Source organism: Pezoporus flaviventris, unplaced genomic scaffold, assembly GCF_033815535.1.
Source record: "Pezoporus flaviventris isolate CSIRO_AGI_PZ_B2104156 unplaced genomic scaffold, CSIRO_AGI_Pfla_v1 ptg000107l, whole genome shotgun sequence".
In the NCBI taxonomy this organism is placed as follows: domain Eukaryota; kingdom Metazoa; phylum Chordata; class Aves; order Psittaciformes; family Psittacidae; genus Pezoporus; species Pezoporus flaviventris.
Window position 1 is genome coordinate 246,427 of NW_026892655.1, and position 21,097 is coordinate 267,523.

General features: G+C 47.0%; 2 protein-coding genes across 2 annotated transcripts; both read right to left on the reverse strand.

Annotated features, from left to right (window-relative positions):
• Positions 1-1,471: 1,471 nt before the first annotated feature.
• Positions 1,472-6,410, reverse strand: LOC133281695 (keratin, type I cytoskeletal 10-like). Its single transcript, XM_061477477.1, has 8 exons — positions 5,667-6,410; positions 4,914-4,996; positions 4,330-4,486; positions 3,574-3,735; positions 3,094-3,219; positions 2,644-2,870; positions 2,173-2,531; positions 1,472-1,793 (listed from the first exon to the last, which is right to left on the reverse strand). The coding sequence occupies exons 1-8, from the start codon at positions 6,408-6,410 to the stop codon at positions 1,768-1,770; spliced, it is 1,884 nt and encodes a 627-aa protein (XP_061333461.1). The 3' UTR covers positions 1,472-1,767.
• Positions 6,411-13,766: 7,356 nt separating this feature from the next.
• Positions 13,767-19,569, reverse strand: LOC133281882 (keratin, type I cytoskeletal 13-like). Its single transcript, XM_061477754.1, has 8 exons — positions 17,942-19,569; positions 17,504-17,586; positions 16,795-16,951; positions 16,382-16,543; positions 15,942-16,067; positions 15,542-15,768; positions 14,680-14,990; positions 13,767-14,200 (listed from the first exon to the last, which is right to left on the reverse strand). The coding sequence occupies exons 1-8, from the start codon at positions 18,584-18,586 to the stop codon at positions 14,040-14,042; spliced, it is 1,872 nt and encodes a 623-aa protein (XP_061333738.1). The 5' UTR covers positions 18,587-19,569; the 3' UTR covers positions 13,767-14,039.
• Positions 19,570-21,097: the final 1,528 nt, after the last annotated feature.

The window sequence follows — 21,097 nt, forward strand, 5'->3', positions numbered from 1 at the left end:
TTTTTCCCTTTCTTAAATACCTTACCCTAGAGGTGCTGCCACCATCACTGATGAGCTCAGCCTTGGCCAGCAGTGGCTCTGTCTTGGAGCCTGCTGCATTGGCTCTGTTGGACATGGGGGAAGCTTCTGGAAGCTTCTCACGTAAGTGACCCCTATAGCCCCCCACTGCCAAACCCTTGATTTGCAAACCCAATACAGTGCCCTGTGGATGGAAAAAGAGCTGAAGTCCTGAACAGGAGCACCTCTAGGTTGTGCTTTGCTCTTAGCATGTACTGGCTGCCACTCAGCTTCTCCAGCACCCACTGGACCAGGCACCAAGGAACTGCTTACAGACAAGGTTCCTGCTCCCACTGGTCCTCTGATCCATGCTTTTCATTCGCATACCACTGACTTCCTCCTGAAGACTCTTCATTCCCTCTAAATGGGTCTCTCCCTAGTTGCTGTCTATATTCTGCCCCTTTCTGAACTTCACCGTATGGTCTGTAGCACTTGCTGCCTGTGGGCCAGCAGGGTATTTACAAGGCAGGAAAACAAATCCTCTTTAAAGGTTAAAGTGTAGATTGACATCTGTAGAGGTGGTTGTAATGTACAAGGTGCATGAGGTAACAACATAGTACCCTCTAGAGGGCTCCAGCATGGCACTGGTGGGTGCTTTGACATTGCATTTGCTGTGAACATCCTCCCTCTCCAGATGATGGATCCAAGGATCCAAACATCCAAGGATCTAAACCGAAGAACTAGAAATCACCGTTAGTGGAATCTCATTCTTCCTATTGTGTGTCGCTGGAAGTATTTGTCACTGTTTAACATTTATGTCAATTTGCTTCATAGCACGGATCTTCCTATATCCAGAAGTAAATAGCCTCGGTACTTTCCCATGTAACTCATTTGCACAGGTAGGAAGCACGTACTGCTGTTAGCATTAGTGTTTTATGGAGGAGAATTTTGTAAAGATCCTGTAAATCATATTTCCTTCAATTTTTTTTCTCTTGTCTTTTCAAAACCAGACCCGTAGTTTGTGCATTTCCAATTTAAGCCAGCGAGTGTCACTTAAATTGAAACATTCATTTTACAGTCCTCATCTGTAACCATTCCTGTTTCTTTGTGTCAGGCCTGGATGGGCCCTGGTTTGATGTTAGCACCTGTGTAGTGCTGTGCTAAGTTCTGCAGCCTGGGGCTCAACTGTCACCGAGCTTAGAGCTCAGCTCCACAAGAGTATCTGGCATGTAACTGAAAGGCAAAGGCACGGCTCAGGATGCTCCAAGAAGATTAGGATCTGCCCTACGTGCCTAAAAATTGTGCTTTAACTCTAAATTTCATTAGCAACTATTGTATCACCAGCTTTTCTACCTAGAGGCGTGTATTGCTGTGCTTTGTCTTCTCTGTTTAAGTGCTTACAACCACAGATGGAAGAAAACCTGTACACGAGATTTAGTTGCATCAGACAGAAATGAAGTTTTATTAGCGACATTTTCCTCGTACAGAGCAAGCCAAGTAACAACCAGGTTGAAGGTGCAAAGTGAGTAGCTCAGGAGACAGTGATGGAAGCCATCAAAGTTCTGGGCTGAAGCAGCACACAGCATGTGGGGCAGGAGGTTGAGCAGCCCTTCTGGGTAGCTCTGATGGGCCTTTTTGGATAGATGGCATCAGCAAGGCTGAGGGACTGTGAAGAGCATCTCTGTTTCTTCAGGAGCAAGGGGATTGTAGAGGATTTGAGCCAGTTTTGGTTTGAAAGGTGTTGCACTGTAGGATCCTCGAGGTATATTCTTAGTCAAAAGATTTTCTTCCGTACCCTGTTTGGAAACAAAGCAATCATTAACTTCTGCAGTGCTGGTACTGACTCTGAGGCACCAGTATCTACCAGACAGAAGAGAAGCTTGGTGGTGTGATAGGTGACCATATGTGTTCTGAAAGCGTAAAGGAAAACCTCAGTGTGGTACAATAGCTGGTGTCACCCACAAAACTGAATAGTAATTGAATGTGGGTTTCTTAAGTGGAGTTGATCCTTTGCACACAAGTAGGAAAGGACTGTTAATAGAAGTAAATCTAACTCTTCCCAGAAATGCCAGCTTATCCTCGGCACTGTTCACCTCTGGAACAGTCTGTTGATAGAGTGCATGGATCAGTGAGGACAGGACTGAGAGAACAGAGTGCAGGTACAACAGCTCTCACCTTGGCTTTCACCACCACTCCTGCAGGACTGAGACTGGGAAGATGAAGAGTAGGAGTGGGAACTGCTGACGCCTCCAGAGATCCTTCCTCCTCCTCCTCCTCCTCCAATGCTACTGCATCCACCGCCGCTTCCCCCTCCTATTCCTCCACTTCCTCCTCCCGATCCTCCTCCAATTCCTCCTCCCATTCCGCTGCCAGAGGAGATGCCACCACCTCCATATCCACCACTCATGCTACCACCTCCTCCATATCCACCACTCATGCTACCACCTCCTCCTCTTCCTCCTCCTCCGGAAGAGTAGCCACCACCTCCTATTCTACCACCTCCCATTCCTCCTCCTATTCCTCCTGCTGGGATTCTGCAGAGAGAGAGAAAGGAGAAAAAAAGTTAATCATCAAATACATTGTCTCTGTGACTGATCCACCAACCCGGGGTTCACACAATGCTGTGCTCTTTTCCAGTTTACATACACAAGGTCCTGCTGCCCCTCCTCCAGCAGAGCCCGGTACTGAGCAATCTCCTGCTCCAGGCGGGTCTTGATGCCCAGGAGCATCTTGTACTCTTCGTTCTGACTCTCCATCTCACAGCGGATGCTGGCCAGCTCCTCCTCCAAGGGACCAATCATCCCCTGGATCTGCTGCAGCTGCATGTTGTAACGGCGTTCCGTGTCTTCCAGGTTGGACTGCAAAGAGTCCACCTGCAAAGGGAAAGCACAAGATGGTGTTTATGGGAATGTGGCACGTTCAACTCCCTTTTGTGGAAAACTGGAGATCATCACAAACCAGACAAAAAGTCTGTCTCTGAAAATAAGTGATCTGGATTCCCGTTCTCTAGAGGTGGAGTGCTAAGTGCAACCATTCATTCTGGTGACGCATGCAGCCTGTGTCACCAATGAAACAGAATCAGATGTCTTCACTTACCATGCTGATCTGCGACTGCAGCTCGATTTCCAGGCTCTGGTATTCACGTCTCAGCTCAGAGATCTGTTGGTTGCTTGATTGTATCTCCTGGCCACTTGAGTGGACTTGTTGGTTAACTTCTTCCATCTGAAAAATTCACATACATAATTGAGGCTGGCTGGATAATAACACACTGGAGGAGGTATCATGAAACACTGAGAAAGCAACTAATAAGAATAAAGAGAGGTGTAACGTAGACTGGTGGTGTGTGTTTCCCACAGGCCGCTCTGCTAGCTTAAGTCTTTGTAATTCACACAGACATTCCCCATGCTTTTCCACATAACCCGTATACTCCAGAACTGGTCTGTTCCAGTAAACTCCTTAAAGTCATTTCCAGTTAGTGTCCTTTCAATAATAGGTGATAAATTGTCTTTCCGCTGCTGGATAGAAATAGGTTCAGTTCTTTGTGAAAGACATAGTAACCAACCCCCTGTGCTTTACCTTGGTTTCGTACCAGCTTTCCACCTCTCTCCGGTTGTTCTCAATGAGTCGTTCATATTCGGTACGCATTTCATTCAGTTTTTCCATCAGATTGATGCCAGGGGTAGCATTGACTTCCACACTGACATCCCCCCCAGACTGCGTCTGCAGACCCTTTATTTCCTGGGAAAAAGAAAACATAAAAGGTGAAGAGAAGGAGAAATGTCATGGCTTCAAGGAAAGGAAAAGAAAGGGACACAAATCCTCACACAGCCGTGTTGCTTCTGCAAAGGGGCCTCATCAGGAAAGGGAGCAATTCTGCCATTCCTAAGGCAGACTTTGCAGTGCACAACAGCCAGGCACCATGTACACATTGACCTGGACATGCACAAGGAATTCTGTGCAGCGTGCTTTTCTGTGAAAATCCTTCTATGTATTTTTCTTCTCAATGGGAAATATCCCTGCAGGTTGTATCAGTATTGCCTTTTGACTCCTCCATATATTCTCTCCAATTTTCCCTCCATGACTTCAGCAACAAAACTGTACTTTGCACTGGAGCTGTTCATTTCCCTGGCCTCATTGTGTCCATGGTGACCCACGTGTCTTATTACAGTGACTTTGGGCAGCTGTGAGTGCTGCATGCTCCTGAGAATCAAAGCCAGGTTGTGTCTACTTGAATGGTCAAAGCCAGCAGCCAAAATCTGGTTACTGCTGGTGGAAGAAACCCCTAGGAAATCCTCTCAGTGTTTTGTTGTTTTAAAGGGTGGAGAAACTTACCTCTTCATGGTTCCTCTTGAGATAGATCAGTTCCTCTTTCAGGGATTCAAACTGTGTCTCCAAGTCAGACCTGGATAGAGTCAGCTGATCCAGAAGTGGGCGTAAGCCATTGATATCACTTGCCACACTCTGGTGGAGAGTATATTCTGTTTCATACCTGAACAACAGACAAGAGAGACTGTAAAAGTGCTGCCAGACCTCTTTGGTTGTGGATTGCTTATGAAGAGTTCCCATCAGTACATCTTTGGTCTTTAACCCCTTGCTCAGTTCTTAAAAGAAAGGCTCTTATTCTCTTTCCATCTTTAACATGTTTGTTTGCTTTCAGTAGAATTTCTGTCAATCAGATCTCTGTGATGAGTATTATGCTTATAAATCTGCATGCAAGGATGGAGAAACTTAGAGTGCAGTCCTAGAAATGGCACCTTCAGTCTCTTGTCTGGAGAAAAATATTAATGAGAAGCTAAACAAGTCATTCACAGCATGCTTTCCCCAGCAATTCTCTGTTCTGTCCCTGGAGCCAAGGGGCTGTAGCACCTACAAAGACAATATGAAAGTAGGGGGAGTAAAGGGAAGGAAAGGCTCACTTCAGTCTGAAGTCATCCACAGTCATTCTGGTGTTGTCGATGTCAAGGAGGATCTTGTTGAGGTCCACATTTGCACCAACAATCTGAAAGGGAGAGGGCAGATGTGTTCGGTCAGTTGGCTTTTCAGTCTGACACACAGATAGAGGGAAGAAATTGCTTTGCAGAAATACAGCTCAGAATATCTTTACGGCAACGTCAAGCCTGACTAATGCTGCATGAGCCATGCATAGAGAGTTTATTGCTTCCAGTTAAAAGAAAGTGCCTTTGCTGTCAATTTTGGTTTACAAATATCCATTTAAAATACCTTTCTGGAAAGGATAGCTAAATAAATCCCCTGTATTAAATAAAACAGTGGAAAAACAGAATAACCATTGTGTTTGGCAACAGTCATGTCATCTAGGACATATGGGACTCTTAGATGGCTGAATCATAGAATCACAGAATGGTTTGGGTTGGAAGGGACCTTAAACAATAGCATTGAGGAGAGCACTGGACAGGCCCCATGATGGGTGCTGAGCTATGATGAGTGCTTGAGTAAAGATCTGCTGTTTCGCCAAACCACGCTGCCTGCACCGAATACAAGTGTGCCAGGATCCCTGTGTCACCATGACAGAGAAAAGCCAGGAGCTGGGTTTGTCACCACCCCAGCCTGCTTCCCACTGGCACAAAGGAGGGGACGTACTGCCCCAAACAGCAGGAGGCAACTGCTGTTCTAATGAGGATCTGCTCAAAGTTAGTCACATTCCATCCTACCTGGTTCTGCAGTTCTTCAATGGTCCTGTAGTATTGGCTGTAGTCCCTGGCACTAGTGGGACCTTGATTCTTGTACCACTCCCTGATCAGTTGCTCAAGTTGAGAATTTTCTTCCTCCAAGCGTCGCACTTTATCCATATAAGAAGCCAGGCGATCATTGAGGTTCTGCATGGTCAGCTTCTCATTTGTGGACAGCAAGCCACCATCTTCACCAAACCCCATTCCACCAAAACTACCTCCTCCATAGCCACCACCTCCAAAGCTGCCACCACCAAAGCCACCACTACCCCCAAAGCCACTAAATCCACCTCCGCTGTATCCACCGCCTCCAAAGCTACCTCCACCGAGGCCAGCCCCATAACCACCTCCCATGCCCCCAAAACTACCCCCACCTGATCCAAATCCTCCTCCCATACTTCCACAGCTCATTCCTCCTCCATAACTACCACCACTTATTCTCCCTCCATAGCTACTGCGGCTAATCCTTCCACAGCTGCCACTGCTGAAGCCCGCTCCATAGCTGCTCCTGGAAACTCCTCCACCAAAGCTTCTCCCAGAAAAGCCTCCACCTCCTCCAGAAGAGGTGTATTTTCTAGAGGACACTGAGGAGTATCCACCAGACCTCCGTGCTCCACAGCTGCTACCCCCTCCACCACCTCCACCACTGTATCCTCCACCACCACCACCACCACCTCCACTGCTAATTCTAGTGGTACTAGTCGAGGACTTAGTGCCACAGCTCATGGTGCCAGCAGGTGAGTCTGACCGCAATCCCAAGTGGAGGTGCACAGCCTGATAAGAGTCAGGACTGTAAATTTTCATCCCCAGCTCTCTCTATTTATATTTTTGACAGTGGGTGTCACCATCAGGGTGTTTCCTTCTCCCAGGGCATTTACCAACCTTGTTGTTTGTGCCAAGAATAATTTGCTGAACACTATTTTTGTGCTGATATCTCACGCAATCTGGCCCATTGCTGGGTTCAGGGTGTTTGGTTAAGACCGAACATCTTGCTTCTCTCGGGTGGCATTCTCATGGCATGGTCTCCAGAATGGGTTGCCTGTTGCCTCAAGCAGCCTGGATCTGCTTTAGGATGGAAAAGCCACTTTATACAGGATCCTGTTGAAGCTAATGGGAGACAATGTGTACTTCATGGACCTATACAGAGAGAGGGTTTGCTCTCAGTTCTCCCCTAAATGAAAGATGAAGCTCAAATCTCTCATGTTAGACTGTGCATTATTTGTTCCATTATTATTCTACTTTCATTGCTGAGGTTTTTGTAGCTCCTGTTGTCCTGTTGTTCTCTTTTGCTCTTTCATATTTTGTGCATTTAAGATCTACTCTGCTTATCTTCTTTTTCTCACTATACATGATAGAGTAAGAGTTTTCATACTAGGACTGTGTAACTTGTTTCACTTGTCCAACCTGTGTATCCCTGCCATCACTTAGACAACATATTTATTTACATGAGAAGTCTGTTTCAAGCAATGCAATGGGATTCATATTTAAAAATCAAAATCCTTCCTGTGTGAAGGAGGTGACAGGGCAGCTCACTTGGGATTTCTAGGTCGATAGCCAAGTCCTAGAAATCAAAGAGAAAAAAAGGCTTTTCTTCATCAAAGAGCTGTTATCTAAACTAGTAAGAAGGCTAAGGATACTTGAATTGTATTATAATGACAACTAGAGCACAATTAGGAGCTGAATTAATGCAGACAATGACCTATAAACTACTGCGTAGGAAGTCCTTTTATGGTTTAATATAAAACTGCTCATTTTCCCCGCTGTTACTCTGTCATATATGACAAGTGATAGAGTAATTATATAGACTGCTCTTAATGCAGAGATCCTTGAGACTCTAAAATAGTCATCAGAGAGACATGTTGAAAGGCTTTTGCAGTAGTCAGTTGAAATCTGTTGAGACCACAAAAGAAATTCAGCCGTACTTCAGTCTTGCACTGATCCGCAGCGTGGACTGGGGAGTGGTTTTTAGCCTCACCTTTGTCCTGGCCATAAAGTAAATATTCCGGTTCAAATGGGAGACTGAGCTGAGCTCTTAGGCAGAAGCTCTTCCCTGTGAGGGTGCTGAGGCGCTGGCACAGGGTGCCCAGAGAAGCTGTGGCTGCCCCATCCCTGGCAGTGTTCAAGGCCAGGTTGGACACAGGGGCTTGGAGCAAGCTGCTTCAGTGGAAGGGGCCCCTGCCTGTGGCAGGGGTTGGAGCTGGGTGAGCTTTGAGATCCCTTCCAACACAAACCAGTCTGGGATTTGATGAAATGCAGAATCTTCTTTCCTCAGCACCCACTTAGCTCTGTTCTTACACTGCAGGCTTGTATGAGAGATTTCCATCATATTTTTAAATACAGTAGAGACTTGATTCATGCAAACAGCCTGTTCCCACCAACACATTGGAGACAACAACAAAACCCTCAGCACCCGTGGACTTGCCGTACAGGGATCCAGACTGTTACAGTGTGCTTAGGCAGAAGTGTACACGTTTCCAGTGACAGCTTTGTTCTTTGTTTCATTACTGATCCTCTGATGACTGTAAGGTATTTATGAAATTTAGCAATCTCCCGCTAATGTTAATAAATCTCCCCCTAAACCTCAGGAGCAGGGAACAAAGAAGCACCCACCTGAGGAGCTCCTCACTTCTCTGCTGCCCTTTTCTCAACATGTTCAAAAAGGCCAAGGCCACCCTGACTTGGAAGTTGACTGCGTTGCTGCAGGTTTTTTACATGCTGCTGTCAGTCTCCACGTGCAAGATTCTTTCAGAAACTAAATTTCTGCCTCTTAACTTCTGGTCTTTTTTCTGTTAAATTCAGGATTATTTCACATTTTCTGACTGAAACCATTGTCATGTCCTCTGCACTGTGCTTCTGCCAGCTTTGCTTTATTGCTGCTTATGCAATCTCTTTCAAAAGCTCTCTGATTTTATCTTGCTGTTTGATATACTCAATGGCTCAAAGGTGATGAAAGATTTCAAGTAACTTGATGATGAGATAATTTCTCCTTGATTCACAGCTGGAGGATGGTAGTGTCACCTCAGCGTGTAAACACAGTTTCAGTGAGCACACAGCATCAGTGCGGGCAGTGATACTCCTTAGAGGTGCTTTTCACAGACAAGCTCCAACAGTCTATGAAATGTTAGGGATAGAGAGCAAAAAATTCTCTGGAATTACTAAAACAAAGAGTAAAACCATTGGCCCAAGGAGTCTTTTAATCTGTTTATGTACTGTCTGAGAACCTCCATTGCTTCCTATTTTATTTATCCATTGACTTTCTGTATGGACTCATTCTCAGCAGGGACTTGTCCGTACCGGAAGGTTCTTCTGATAAGGGGCATATCTTACCATCTGCTAGGAAAACAGAGTGCACAACTTTAGATGGCCTCAACATTTCATTTCGGCTCTATATTATTACTGCTTTTTTGTATGTAAGGGAGGGACACAGGTAAAAGATTCTGCCTATAGGTCTTACGTAGCCTTCAAGTCCTGTGCTCACAGGATGTTCTTTTTCTGTCCTTAGTGTTGCCATCATTTAATTTTGGTGACAGTGCAATCTCAGTGCTTCCTCCAGAGTCCTGCTGGCTGGTGGGAATCGCTGTGTTCTTCACAGCTGGAGCTTTTCCCTTGGGGTATTTTGTTTCTTTTACAGTCACTATGTTCTCAATAATGTCGCATAACTCTTTGGGCTGCAATACCAAGGCACCAGGATAAGGACATTTATCACCACAGCCACCAGCGTTCCTCAGCCTGTGGAGTGTTGGGATGTTTTTATGTACCGCTTCCTGCCCAGCTCAGCACAGGCCACACTTCAGGAGCAACAGACATTCCTTCACTCTCACTGTTCATGTTTTCCTTTTAACCAGCCTCCGTGATACATCTGTGCATGACTGCATAGACTGAGATGAGCTCTCAGGCAGAAACTCTTCCCTGTGAGGGTGCCCAGAGAAGCTGTGGCTGCCCCATCCCTGGCAGTGTTCAAGGCCAGGTTGGACACAGGGGCTTGGAGCAAGCTGCTCCAGTGGAAGGGGTCCCTGCCCGTGGCAGGGGTTGAAACTGAATGAGCTTTAAGGTTCCTCCCAGTCCAAACCAGTCTGGGACTCTGTGAATCTGCGTAGGTACCTTGTGTTGCTACCACGGGTATGTTGTATCGTGAAAGGCACCTGCTCTTCCCCAAGTGCCTGGGAGGTCGTGCTTCTGGGCTCACCTCAGGGACACCCTGCATGGTCTCTGCTGGGGGAAGGAGCTGGTGCTGGCTCCCTTTAGCTTCAGCCTGCTCTGAACAAGTCCAGAAGCAGCCTAAAGACCTTGGTCATCAACAAGTGACATTCAGTGAATGTAGTAATGCAAGAAACTCCACCAGGACATTCCTGTTGAGATGGGGGGCTCTGAAAGTCACAATAGATCCTTCCCCCCCCAGTGCAATGGCAGACTTTACTGTACTGGATGCACAGCCCATGAGTATCACCCATGTAGCACTGGCAGCTAATAGGGCTGACAAAAGAGACATCAGCAGAATAGCTGCATGGGCAATGTTGAAATGACATCTGTGCCTTCGAATGGACACTGAATTGCTCTGGGCCTGGAGCCGGCCGCGCAGGAGTGTGTGTGCACATTTCTTTTTGCCCCAGGTTGTTCTGCAGGTCTTGTTTTAACACGTACCACAATTTTCTTCTCAGAGCTCTAACAGGAACACCAGATAAGTATCCGAATTGCAACACTTTTTGCTCATAAAATTAAAGCTCATTATGCTGATTAGCACCTAACAAAGTGCATGCAAATGAGAGCGCAGAGTGCTCCTCGCTGCTCTTCTGTCGTTGGGGTCCCACTTGCAGCACGCACCTCTCACTACAGGTATCCCTATTTCTTACTCCTGCATTGCAATAGCTGGGGTTTCTAGCTGTTCCTCCACATGAGGTTTTTGCATCACTGTTGTTATCACAAGCTTGGTCTCCCAGTAGGCAAATGCTAGTGATAGTGGTAACCTAGATGTAGGTTTTGTATATACAACATGGAAAAAGACCCTTCCTTCCAGGGTATGGCAAGAAACCATCTGAATTCAGTCTTCTTTTTGTCCGTAACGAATGCCATGATTAAATAGGTCTCTTTTAAGTTTATTGGTGGCTTGTATTTATTTCATCACATACGTGTAGCAAATAAACTTTCTTATGAAGTTTACTGGCATTATAGATGCAGACTCATTAAATGTAAGAAACAGGACAAGAACAGCTTGGTACTGACAGTACAGATCTTAGGCAAGGAAGAACACAGCACAATCAACCTGAGTAGTAAAAGGAGTACTAGTGATGTTATCTTTAAGGTCCCTTCCAGCCGTAGCCATTCTGTGATTCTATGATATTTTTGGTCCTAATTGCTCAGAAATGTTTACTTCTTGCTGTGCCTGATTATAACATCAATGTGAGCATTTAAATCAGCAGCAGAGTTGCACAGTGTATTACAACAGATCGCATTGAACATTGGCGTGTCGGCTGCAGTACTGGCTGCTCCAGTACAGCACAGAACTGCTGTCGGGATTCTCCTTCCCACACTTCCAACTCTGCCAGTTTCATTCTGCTTTGCTCTCACCAAGACTTGTTTCAGTGGAATTTTTTCTGCAAGGTTAGATGCATAGATGATGATTGTTAGGTAACTGGCAGTAAAACTACTGAAGGTTGTAATGTTGGAAAGGACAGGAGCCAGAGGTACCAGTAGTCCTCAGAGCTACTGTGGTGCTGCAGAGCAGCAAGCTCTAGCACAGGCTGCTCCTTCGAGTAAATTGTACCTAACCTCCTTAAGAGCCTCCCAGGTGCTGCTCTAGGGCCAGAGGTCAGGTGATGGCCAGTAAAAAAAACCCGTAACAGCCAGGAAGCATCACCCAGCAGCAGCAGTTTTGACATTGAAATTGGAGAATGAAGCTCTTCCCTGTGAGGGTGCTGAGGCGCTGGCACAGGGTGCCCAGAGGAGCTGTGGCTGCCCCATCCCTGGCAGTGCTCAAGGCCAGGTTGGACACAGGGGCTTGGAGCAAGCTGCTCTAGTGGAAGGGGTCCCTGCCCATGGCAGGGGTTGGAACTGGGTGAGCTTTAAGGTCCCTCCCAACACAAACCAGTCTGGGATTCTGTGATTCTATGAGGTTAACTTGCAGGCTCTTAGAGGAGGTCTGAGAAGCAAGGCTCCTATATTGGGAATATTCTTTAACTTGGGCCGTTAGTTTAGTATCTTCAGTACACAGGTCTAAGAAAGAATTGTCACTGTCTGCCAAAGGTGTCAAACTGGCAGAGCCATCAGAGAAAATAGGTTTGGAGGACAGCTAGAAACAGAGACAAGTTGGATTTGATCCTGCAAGGGTTTTAAAAATGAAGTAGGTGATTTTGCAATAGGAGGGAGATGAGGGTATCCTTGCAAACATCACCAGCGCTGCCTCTTTGCACATCAGTCAGGGATATCAGTGCATGTTTGTGTATGAAGCAGCTCTTAATGAAGATCGGACCCTACCAGAGACTGACCTGCTAGGTCAGAAGGAGAATTTCTGATCGATTTTGTTTCTTTCCAAACAGTGACAGGACTGGCTGGGAGCCTGGTGTAAGGCAACGCCGTGAATCACTGGTACAGATCTGCCTTGGACTCGGGTGCTCAGGATTCCCGTTCCCACGGTCTCCCACTCAGCCTGTGTTTCATAATGCTCTGCACTGGGTGATGCCTTCCTCAGAGTGAGAAAACAGAACTCGTGACTGTCAAACAGAGAGAGAAAACCTCGTAGCAGTGATACTCCTATCTGGAACCTTTGTGTTTAAGTAGATGAGCTGGGAAGTGCAAGGGATAAAGTGTGTGTTACAGAGCAGGTGTGTGTGTGAGAAGCCCTCTGAGTTACTGCAAAGAATCAGAGAATCCCAGACTGGTTTGGGTTAGAAGGAGCCTTAAAGCTCATCTGTTTCCAGCCCCTGCCACGGGCAGGGACACCTTCCACTGGAGCAGCTTGCTCCAAGCCCCTGTGTCCAACCTGGCCTTGAGCACTGCCAGGGATGGGGCAGCCACAGCTTCTCTGGGCACCCTGTGCCAGGGCCCCAGCACCCTTACAGGGAAGAGCTTCTGCCTAAGATCTGTCTAAATAGTCCATTGCAGCAATGCAGCCCCTGGAAGTTCTGCTTAAGCACAACCCACACCTGAATTACCCCAGCAGGTGGGGCTTAATGTTTGGACTTGATTCAAGGAAAAAATCTCTGCTAAAGGAAATCTCTCCCAGACATGGCTTTGTGCTTGCAGCAGACAGAAGCAAAGATTTATTAGTGTTTATTTTGAGGGGATTGGGGGTTTATTTTATTTGGTTTTTTTTTTCTGTTGGTTTCAGGGGAATAACAATCACAGTGGAGATTAACTCAGATGCCAGTGATCAGGAACAGAAATTCAGAGGGAAGAAGCTGATGGGTCATCCAGAGCGTTCGGATGAGCCCCTGGAGTGAGGAGTGTTGAGTAACTCAAGCAGGTGTTTGCTCTTGCTCTTTGCAGAGGCACGATCAGACACGCTCAGCACAGTCTTGCTTGGTCCAAAGGCCCACAGGTAAGGTCCTGAGGTGGAAGATACTGCCTTTGCCCATCATTCCTCAGACCTTCTGAGACTCCCTGTTGAAGGATTAGGGGAAGCAAGGCTTTATTGAAGAAGTGTTCTCTCATTCAGTGTTCTTAATCTTCATGTTACTAAGTAATTATAGTGTGTGCACTTCTCACTGCTCTGGGCTTTTTCCCAGCACTCTGGCAAGGTTAGAACAGGTCAGACTTAGTATTTGTACAAGTGTATGTGTGCAGCTCCATTGTATTAAATACATGGACCTGCTTCTGTCAAGTGTGCCATTGGAAATGAGTCTTTAAATTTAGAGTGACTGTGGCAGTAGGAATCAAATCCAGATGAATTTGGAATCTGTATTTATGTGTGTGTGGATATTTACAGCAGATGTTTATAAGTTGCAGGTAATATATTACTCTTGCCTGCCAAGCATTAGCGTACGTAGGACTGTTGCAAGTCAGATCGGATGTTTGATCAGAGGAGCTTGCAAAGCCTATTCAGTTTTAAAAACTACATCTCATCTACTCCAAATCTTACCAAAATAATCTTACTCATTCCACAAAGGCCTTGGAAATCACTGCCCTTGTTTTCAGCATTGAGAGATGCTCTGTGGTATTCTTACTTTCTCTAATGATGGCCTCAGGCCCTTTGGTCTACAGCCAATACTGTCATGACCAACTGTCAGTCTGGGAGGGAAAACAGCATGTGTGTGAGGCAGACTCAACCAAGATTAATAGCCCTGTTGCTTCCTGGATAAGAAGGACTCAATGGAAGCCTCAAAGTGGGATCATTTTCCATCTTTTTAAATCTATAAATTCTCATTTGCAGCATATCCAGGCATTGCCTGAGGAGCTGCTGCTGGGACCTGGAGCCTTACCCCGTCTCATCGTTTTTATGGCTTCAGACACTTCCTCCATTGTTGCTCCTCTATCCAGTGTTTTATTCCCTTCCAGGCAGAGCTTCATGCTTTCAGCATCTTCTGGAACCACAGCCGTGAAATCAGACATGGAGAAGACCTTCTGGGCATTCCCTATCTCTTGCTAAGTCAGGATTTTGCAGCTAATACCCCATGGATTTTAACTGCCCTGAGTGTTCTAACCCTGCTTTAACTATTTCCCCCCTTAATACCAGTTACATTTCTAACGTGTGGCTTCATTCCCAAACTACTGACTTCCCCAGTTCCCTGCATGCTTCGCATTGGACATTTTCTCTTTCCCTCTTCATTTCCTCTTTCTACATGTCCTCATACAACTCTTCATGACATTCGTGTCACTTCTGAAAATCCTGCCCTATTGATGGGTTACTGCATAGGGACAAATGTCAGAGCGGACTTTGGGACAGCTGGCAAAAAATAGCACAAATATCTCCTGATTTCCAATCAGGACAGAAGCTGTCACATCCTTTCCTACTATAGAGAAGAGGGAATGGGAGGGTGTACCCTTCTATCCTGATTTTTACCTTGGCTTTCATAAGAGTTGCCAGGCTGGGAGTGGGAGGATGATGAGCGGGAGAGGCAGGATTTGCCCCCTCCTTCTCCTCCACTGGAGGTTTTACCAGAGGCCCCACCTCCTGCTCCTCCGCTCGCTCCTCCTCCACCTCCTGATGAGGAAGTTCTTCTGCAGGATCCTCCAGTTCTTCCTCCGCTGCTTCCTCCACTTGAGGACCAACTGCTTCCTCCTCCACTACTGCCTCTTCCAGAAGACCAGCTGGTTCCTCCATGACCTCCTCCTCCTCCTGAAGATCCACCACCAGCTCCTCCCTGGGAGGTGCTGTAAGGAGGAAAGGCCATGAATGTGTAGCATTTATAGCAATGTGACCGGTGTCTGGTGTCCTGTCATCTGTACCAAAGCCACTTGCTGGCTCCTTCTGAACTCCTTATATGACTGAGGAAGTGCTGCTGTGTGAAGCATGTTCTAGAGAACTGCTTTGAAACTGTCTTGGTAAAGGACAAACTAACTGATTAAGGAAGAAGAAAAAGAAAGATAACGGATGCCTTTAGAAGGCTTTCAAAATATGTACCTTCTATATTTAGAATTCTAAAGAAGTTTTTTCTGTCTGACCTTTCGTTTTCATCTATAACTGTACTTCCTGACTGCACGTAGGAGACGAAATGGCAAATTATAGTCTTTTGCAATTGTTTTTGTGCAGTTCACAGTAATTGTAGAACACTGCAGCTTTTTACACTGCCAGCTAGGCTTTCGATTCCATCCAGATTCCTGTGACTGCAGTAGATATGTTGACGATTGACCACTATTTCCTAATATAAATACAGCTTCTTTCATCTTTGCCTGTTTGCAAAGGTTAATCTGAAAGTACGTACCCAATGCCATGCTGCCCCTCCTGCAGCAGAGCCCGGTACTGAGCAATCTCCTGCTCCAGGCGGGTCTTGATGCCCAGGAGCATCTTGTACTCTTCGTTCTGACTCTCCATCTCACAGCGGATGCTGGCCAGCTCCTCCTCCAAGGGACCAATCATCCCCTGGATCTGCTGCAGCTGCATGTTGTAACGACGTTCCGTATCTTCCAGGTTGGACTGCAAAGAGTCCACCTGCAAAGGGAAAGCACAAGATGGTGTTTATGGGAATGTGGCATGTTATGGGAATGTGGCAGGATCAGATCATTCTTATGCACTAAGCATCTTCATTAAATGGAGTGCTGGGTACATTCCAGCAGCTCACATGTTCTTTGTGTATCAGAGGATCAGAAGCAACCCTTCCCTACCATGCTGATCTGCGACTGCAGCTCAATCTCCAGGCTCTGGTATTCACGTCTCAGCTCAGAGATCTGTTGGTTGCTTGCCTCCACTTCCTGGCCACTTGAGTGGACCTGTTGACTCACTTCTTCCATCTGAAAAATTAATATATTGGAGTTTTTGAGTTTTACCTACAGTGGCAGCATGGTCAGTTATCATTTCCTTAACAGCTTGAAGCAGGGCCACTTGTAATAGGGGGGCTGTTAGAACTTGCTTGTGTGGCTCTGCCAGTGCAGTTCAAGGCCACTTGTGATGTCTTTTATTTTAACCAAAGGGATTCTACCATTATATCCTAAAAGCAATGGATGTCATCGTTCAAAGTGTCATTCACCTACAGGAAGTTCTTACCAAAGGTTGGCATGGGTTTTCTTTTGTGATGTGAACCTTCAGATCAGAACCATTTATTTACCTTGCTCTCATACCAGCTCTCAACCTCTTCCCGGTTTTTCTGAATGATATTTTCATACTCCTGTCTCATGGCATTCAGCTTTTTCAGCAGGTCCTCCCCTGGAGCAGCATTCACCTCCACGTTCACATCACCGCTCGACTGTGTGTGCAGCAATTTCATCTCCTGCAGAGAAGGCAAACAAAAAGGGGGAAATTGCTTTGCAAAACAGTTTTGAAGTCAGTTAATTTGCTCTGACATAAGAACCCTTCCTGACCCTTTCAACACCACCTGTGTGTATGCTGAATCTCCTTGACGAGGAGAACAGGGGAAACTATTTCGTGTGGAGGATGCTACCTGCAAACCCTCCCACATTTTGATATTGTAAGTGTTCCTGTTCTCCCCTGCGGTTTGCACTGCGAGGAGCTGGCTCTCACCTCCTCGTGGTTCTTCTTGAGGTCAATCATCTCCTCCTTCAGAGACTCAAACTGCATTTCCAGGTCAGACCTATTCAGAGTCAGACTGTCCAGCAAGGGCCGCAGGCTGTTGATGTCGCCCTCCACGTTCTGCCGGAGCCCACGCTCGGTCTCGTACCTGCGCCAGGGACAGTGCGAGGTCAGGGCCAGGGACAGCACAGAGGTCAGGGCCAGGGACAGCGCAGAGGTCAGGGCCAGGGACAACGCAGAGGTCAGCCCTGTTCTCAGGTTCCCAGTCCCACTTTGGTGTCTGCACTCCGTAGCACACAGCATCCCTCAACCAGCAGAACTGCGAAACCAGCAGCCAGTACTTAAAGTTTCATAAAGTGTTCTGTGGTCTTTTCATTGTTTCCTTTTGCTGTAGTCTCTGGGCAGGTTTCCTCTCTGTTTCATCTGACTTTCAGTGAGGGAAAATCACAATTTTTACTCCTTCAAATAAAGCTTTTTTTAAGCTTTGACTCTACAGCCATAGGGAGTGCTCCCATCGGAGATCATTATAGGAATAATAGGTTTGAACCCTTACAAATAATATCAGTTGTTCTGCTATGGAACCGGGAGGAACCCTGGTCTCTGTGGGTTGATATTTGCTTATGGAGTGGATGAATGAAACTAAGTTGAGGAAAGTAGGAGAAAGGAAGTCAGTGCCTGGAAAAGAGGATTATATATTTACTTTATCCTGAAGTCCTCTGCAGTCATCCTTGTGTTATCTAGGTCCAGAAGTACCTTGTTGGTCTCCACAGTTGCAGTCACAAGCTAGAAGAGAAGACAACATGCTGAGGAAGAATGTCCCTGTGAATCTCTCAGGTTTGCACAAGAGACAGAAATATGGATGTGATCTTGTTGTAATTCCTAGAAGTCTGAGGGGAACAGCATGACCTACATGCAGAGGCCTGTAAAGGTCGTGTACAGTGCAAACCAAAAAGGGACCTGTGTGAAAGCAGCATCAGAACTGCAGGAACTGTTTTGGGAGTACAGGAGTCCTGTCAAGACGCTTGTGTCAGTGCCATAGCTCTGTCTCACCTTCCATGCCCAGGGCTGGCCACAGATGTTTTACTCAATCGCAAAACATCTGTCAGTGCTTAAACTTCTCTGACAAAGAGCATCCTACCTGGTTTTGAAGGTCTTCAATCTCTCCATAATAGTGGCTGTAGTCCTTTGTGCCAGAAGGAGCTTGCTTTTGGTACCACTCCCTTATTAACTGCTCAAGCTGAGCATTTTCCCTTTCCAGGTTTCTGACGGTGTCCAGGTAAGAAGCCAGGCGTTCATTGAGGCTCTGCATGGTCAGCTTTTCATCGGTGGAGAGAATTCCCCCGATCCCTCCAGGAAAGCCACCACTGCTAAAGCTGCCACCACTGAAACCAGCACCACCTCCACCAAAGCTTCCTCCATAACCACCACCAAACCCACTCCCACCTGATCCAAAGCTCATGCCCCCTCCATAGCCACCACTGCTCATTCGCCCTCCATAATAACCACTGCTCATTCCTCCTCCACAGCTTCTGCTGCTCATTCCTCCTCCGTAACTGCTGTGCCTGATCCTTCCATAGCTACCACCACCAGCTCCGCCACCATAGCTGCTCCTGGAGCTTCCTCCAGCACAACTGCTGCCAGAGCTCCTGCCCCCACCGCTTGTCCTGGAAGTGACTCTTGTGGAGGAATACGTGCTGCCCCCTCCACCCCCAGCACTGCTGCTGCCGCCACCGCTGCTCCCGCGCAGGCAGCTTCTGGAGGTCTGTTTGGAGCCACAGCTCATCGTGGCAGCGGCAGTGGCTCGCGTGAAATCTCCAAGCTGGTCTTACAGTTGTTCTGGAATCATAGCTCCAAATTCCACCCTGCCTGGTCCACATTTATACCCGAGGTAGTGGGTGTCACCCTCAAAGGGAGTACCTTCTTCTCGTGTGTTTGTAAGCCGTTGTTTTTCTGCCAAGGGTAATTTGCCAAAGGGAGATGTTTGAGGATGTCAGGAAGCTTAACCCATGCTCAGAGTGCCCATGACCATTTGTTTGTTAAGACAAAACATGTAATTTCTATTGGGTGGCTCTGATTTAGGCAGATCTTTTCTGTGATCTAGTCACTGATTTGCAGTCATCTGAATTAACCTCATCCCACTCATCTCATCCTGTTCACATCTATTTCAGCACAACCGTGAACTGTCACAATGTGGGTCAGCGATGAATGTGACTCTATTTCTTCTGCTCTTTTGCCTTTCAGAATGTTGTCAAGGAATCCTGGCTGGTTTTGTTATACTTCAGTGATATTTTACCAGGTTCTGGTTTCTGGGTATCTGATGCTATATGCTCCTTATTTTCAGTCCTTTATTGGTTTATACCTTTTGGATATCCCAGGGTGTGTTTTGTGAGTGCTCTGAACCACTCCAATGTCTTTGTCATGGTGACCATTGGCCAACACCACACGCCCCATCAATCTATTCCAAACATCCATCCACAATTATGATTTATAAATAACAAATTAATCACGAAGAACTGTCTGACAACGACTGGAAAACAGCTCTGAGTAAGACTGCAAGGAAAGGACGTGTGACAGGATGTTTGTTGCAGGAAATAGATAGCTCTTTATGTGCTCAGAGCAAATGCAGTGCGGGATGGCTGGGAGACCCGGGAAGTGCCTGGCTCTGTACTGGGCTCTCCTGGCATGTCTGTGGATGGGAGAGGAAACACTCCCATGCCTGAAAGGGTTTCAGAATTCCAGGCAGGATGTTTTCCTCACACAGTGCAAATACAAGTGTCTGCTCGGAGGAGAAGGGTTAAGCTCCTGTTTTGGGGGATTCAGTCCTTGAGCTGTACATCAGAATAGCATCTTCGCAGTTTTCTTTGCAATTCATGGACATGGCATGACCAACAGTAGGAAATATTTCCTGTCTTGCATCTTCTTCTTCCAAGATCATGTCTTTTTCAAACGCACAGCAGTGGGTACTTCAGCTTTAGAGCTCTTACAGGAGCCTGCGCCTCAAACCCGAGTGCCCCCCACGTCTGCCCTCCTTCCCCTTGGGGGCTCCAGCCACATGCTGTCCGTGAAGTGTGCAGCTGCCACCCTTTGTCAGTGGAACTGTTGTGCGATACCCAGCTTCCTGTATTGATTTGGTTGTTGCTAGTTTAGACATTTGTTTGTTATGGCTTATAGCAAGTGTTTATGGAAACATCTTTTTCTAGTGCCCCTCCCAGCACACCCTCGCCCACACTGGAGGACACACCTCGGGTTTCATCTTCCATTGCTGAAATGTCCACGGAAGCAAGGCCATTGCTGGGTTGTGGAAGTGTAAATGGTGGGGTCCATTAGTGGCCCCAAAACTTAGTGGGGTCCAAGGCATAATTTTTGCTAGCTCCAGTGAGAAATCCTTTTGAAGTGCACAAAATTCTCTTCTATACTAACAGCTATTGTGTTTTGAAACTGTTGGGTTGCATTCCATTTAACGTGGCATCTTGTGGCATTGCCCAGGCTCTGGACCACTGGCATCACCCCATGAGGTGATGGATGCTCCCAGTCCACTGAGCATCCGAACACACTTTCCTCTCCCTGCCCACGTCAGTGGGCCTGGGAACAGGCACTGACAGATCGTTTGACCTTGCTGAGGACAGATCTCCATCATGGGCAGGTGAATAAAGCTGAGGTTTATTGCTTTTTATGCACTGGGCATAACTAATGGAAGAGGCCACGGTCCCAGCGTGCCCTCAGCGCTGAGCGTTCAGTGGCAGTCAGGAAAACCTGCCCTTGCACATTGACAGACCTGCTTGAGGTCAGAGACAAAATAGGAGGGGAAGGAGGAGGAGGATGCCCTGGGGGCAGATGGCACCACAGTTGTTTGTTTGCAATGAGGCCTCTTCTCTTATCCTGTGATGAAACTGTTTGGAGCTCCTGTCCAGAGGAGGTTGGGCCACTATTTAAGCCTGCACTGCTCACCAGTGTGGGCCCGAATTCACCCAGTGCACTTGAACAGCAGAATCACCATGTCCACAGCAGCAAAGGGTGTGCATCTTTCTTTTGGAGCGCGTGGCAGCAGCAGGGGGTGAGGCTGAGCTGGGGTGAGGTGCTGAGGGGGAGCTGAGCACACACAAGCCCATCTCTGAGCTCTGCATTGAACTGCTGAGGCTGCCGAGCACTCTGGTGGGGTATGAGCAGCCTGTTCCCCCCCTTTGCAGTGCTTCCCTCTTCCGTCCTTCCCACTTCTGGTCAGGTCTGGTCAGGGAAATTCAATTTGCTTATGTCGCTACACAGAGAAAAACTGGGGAAGATCTATCTGGGGAAT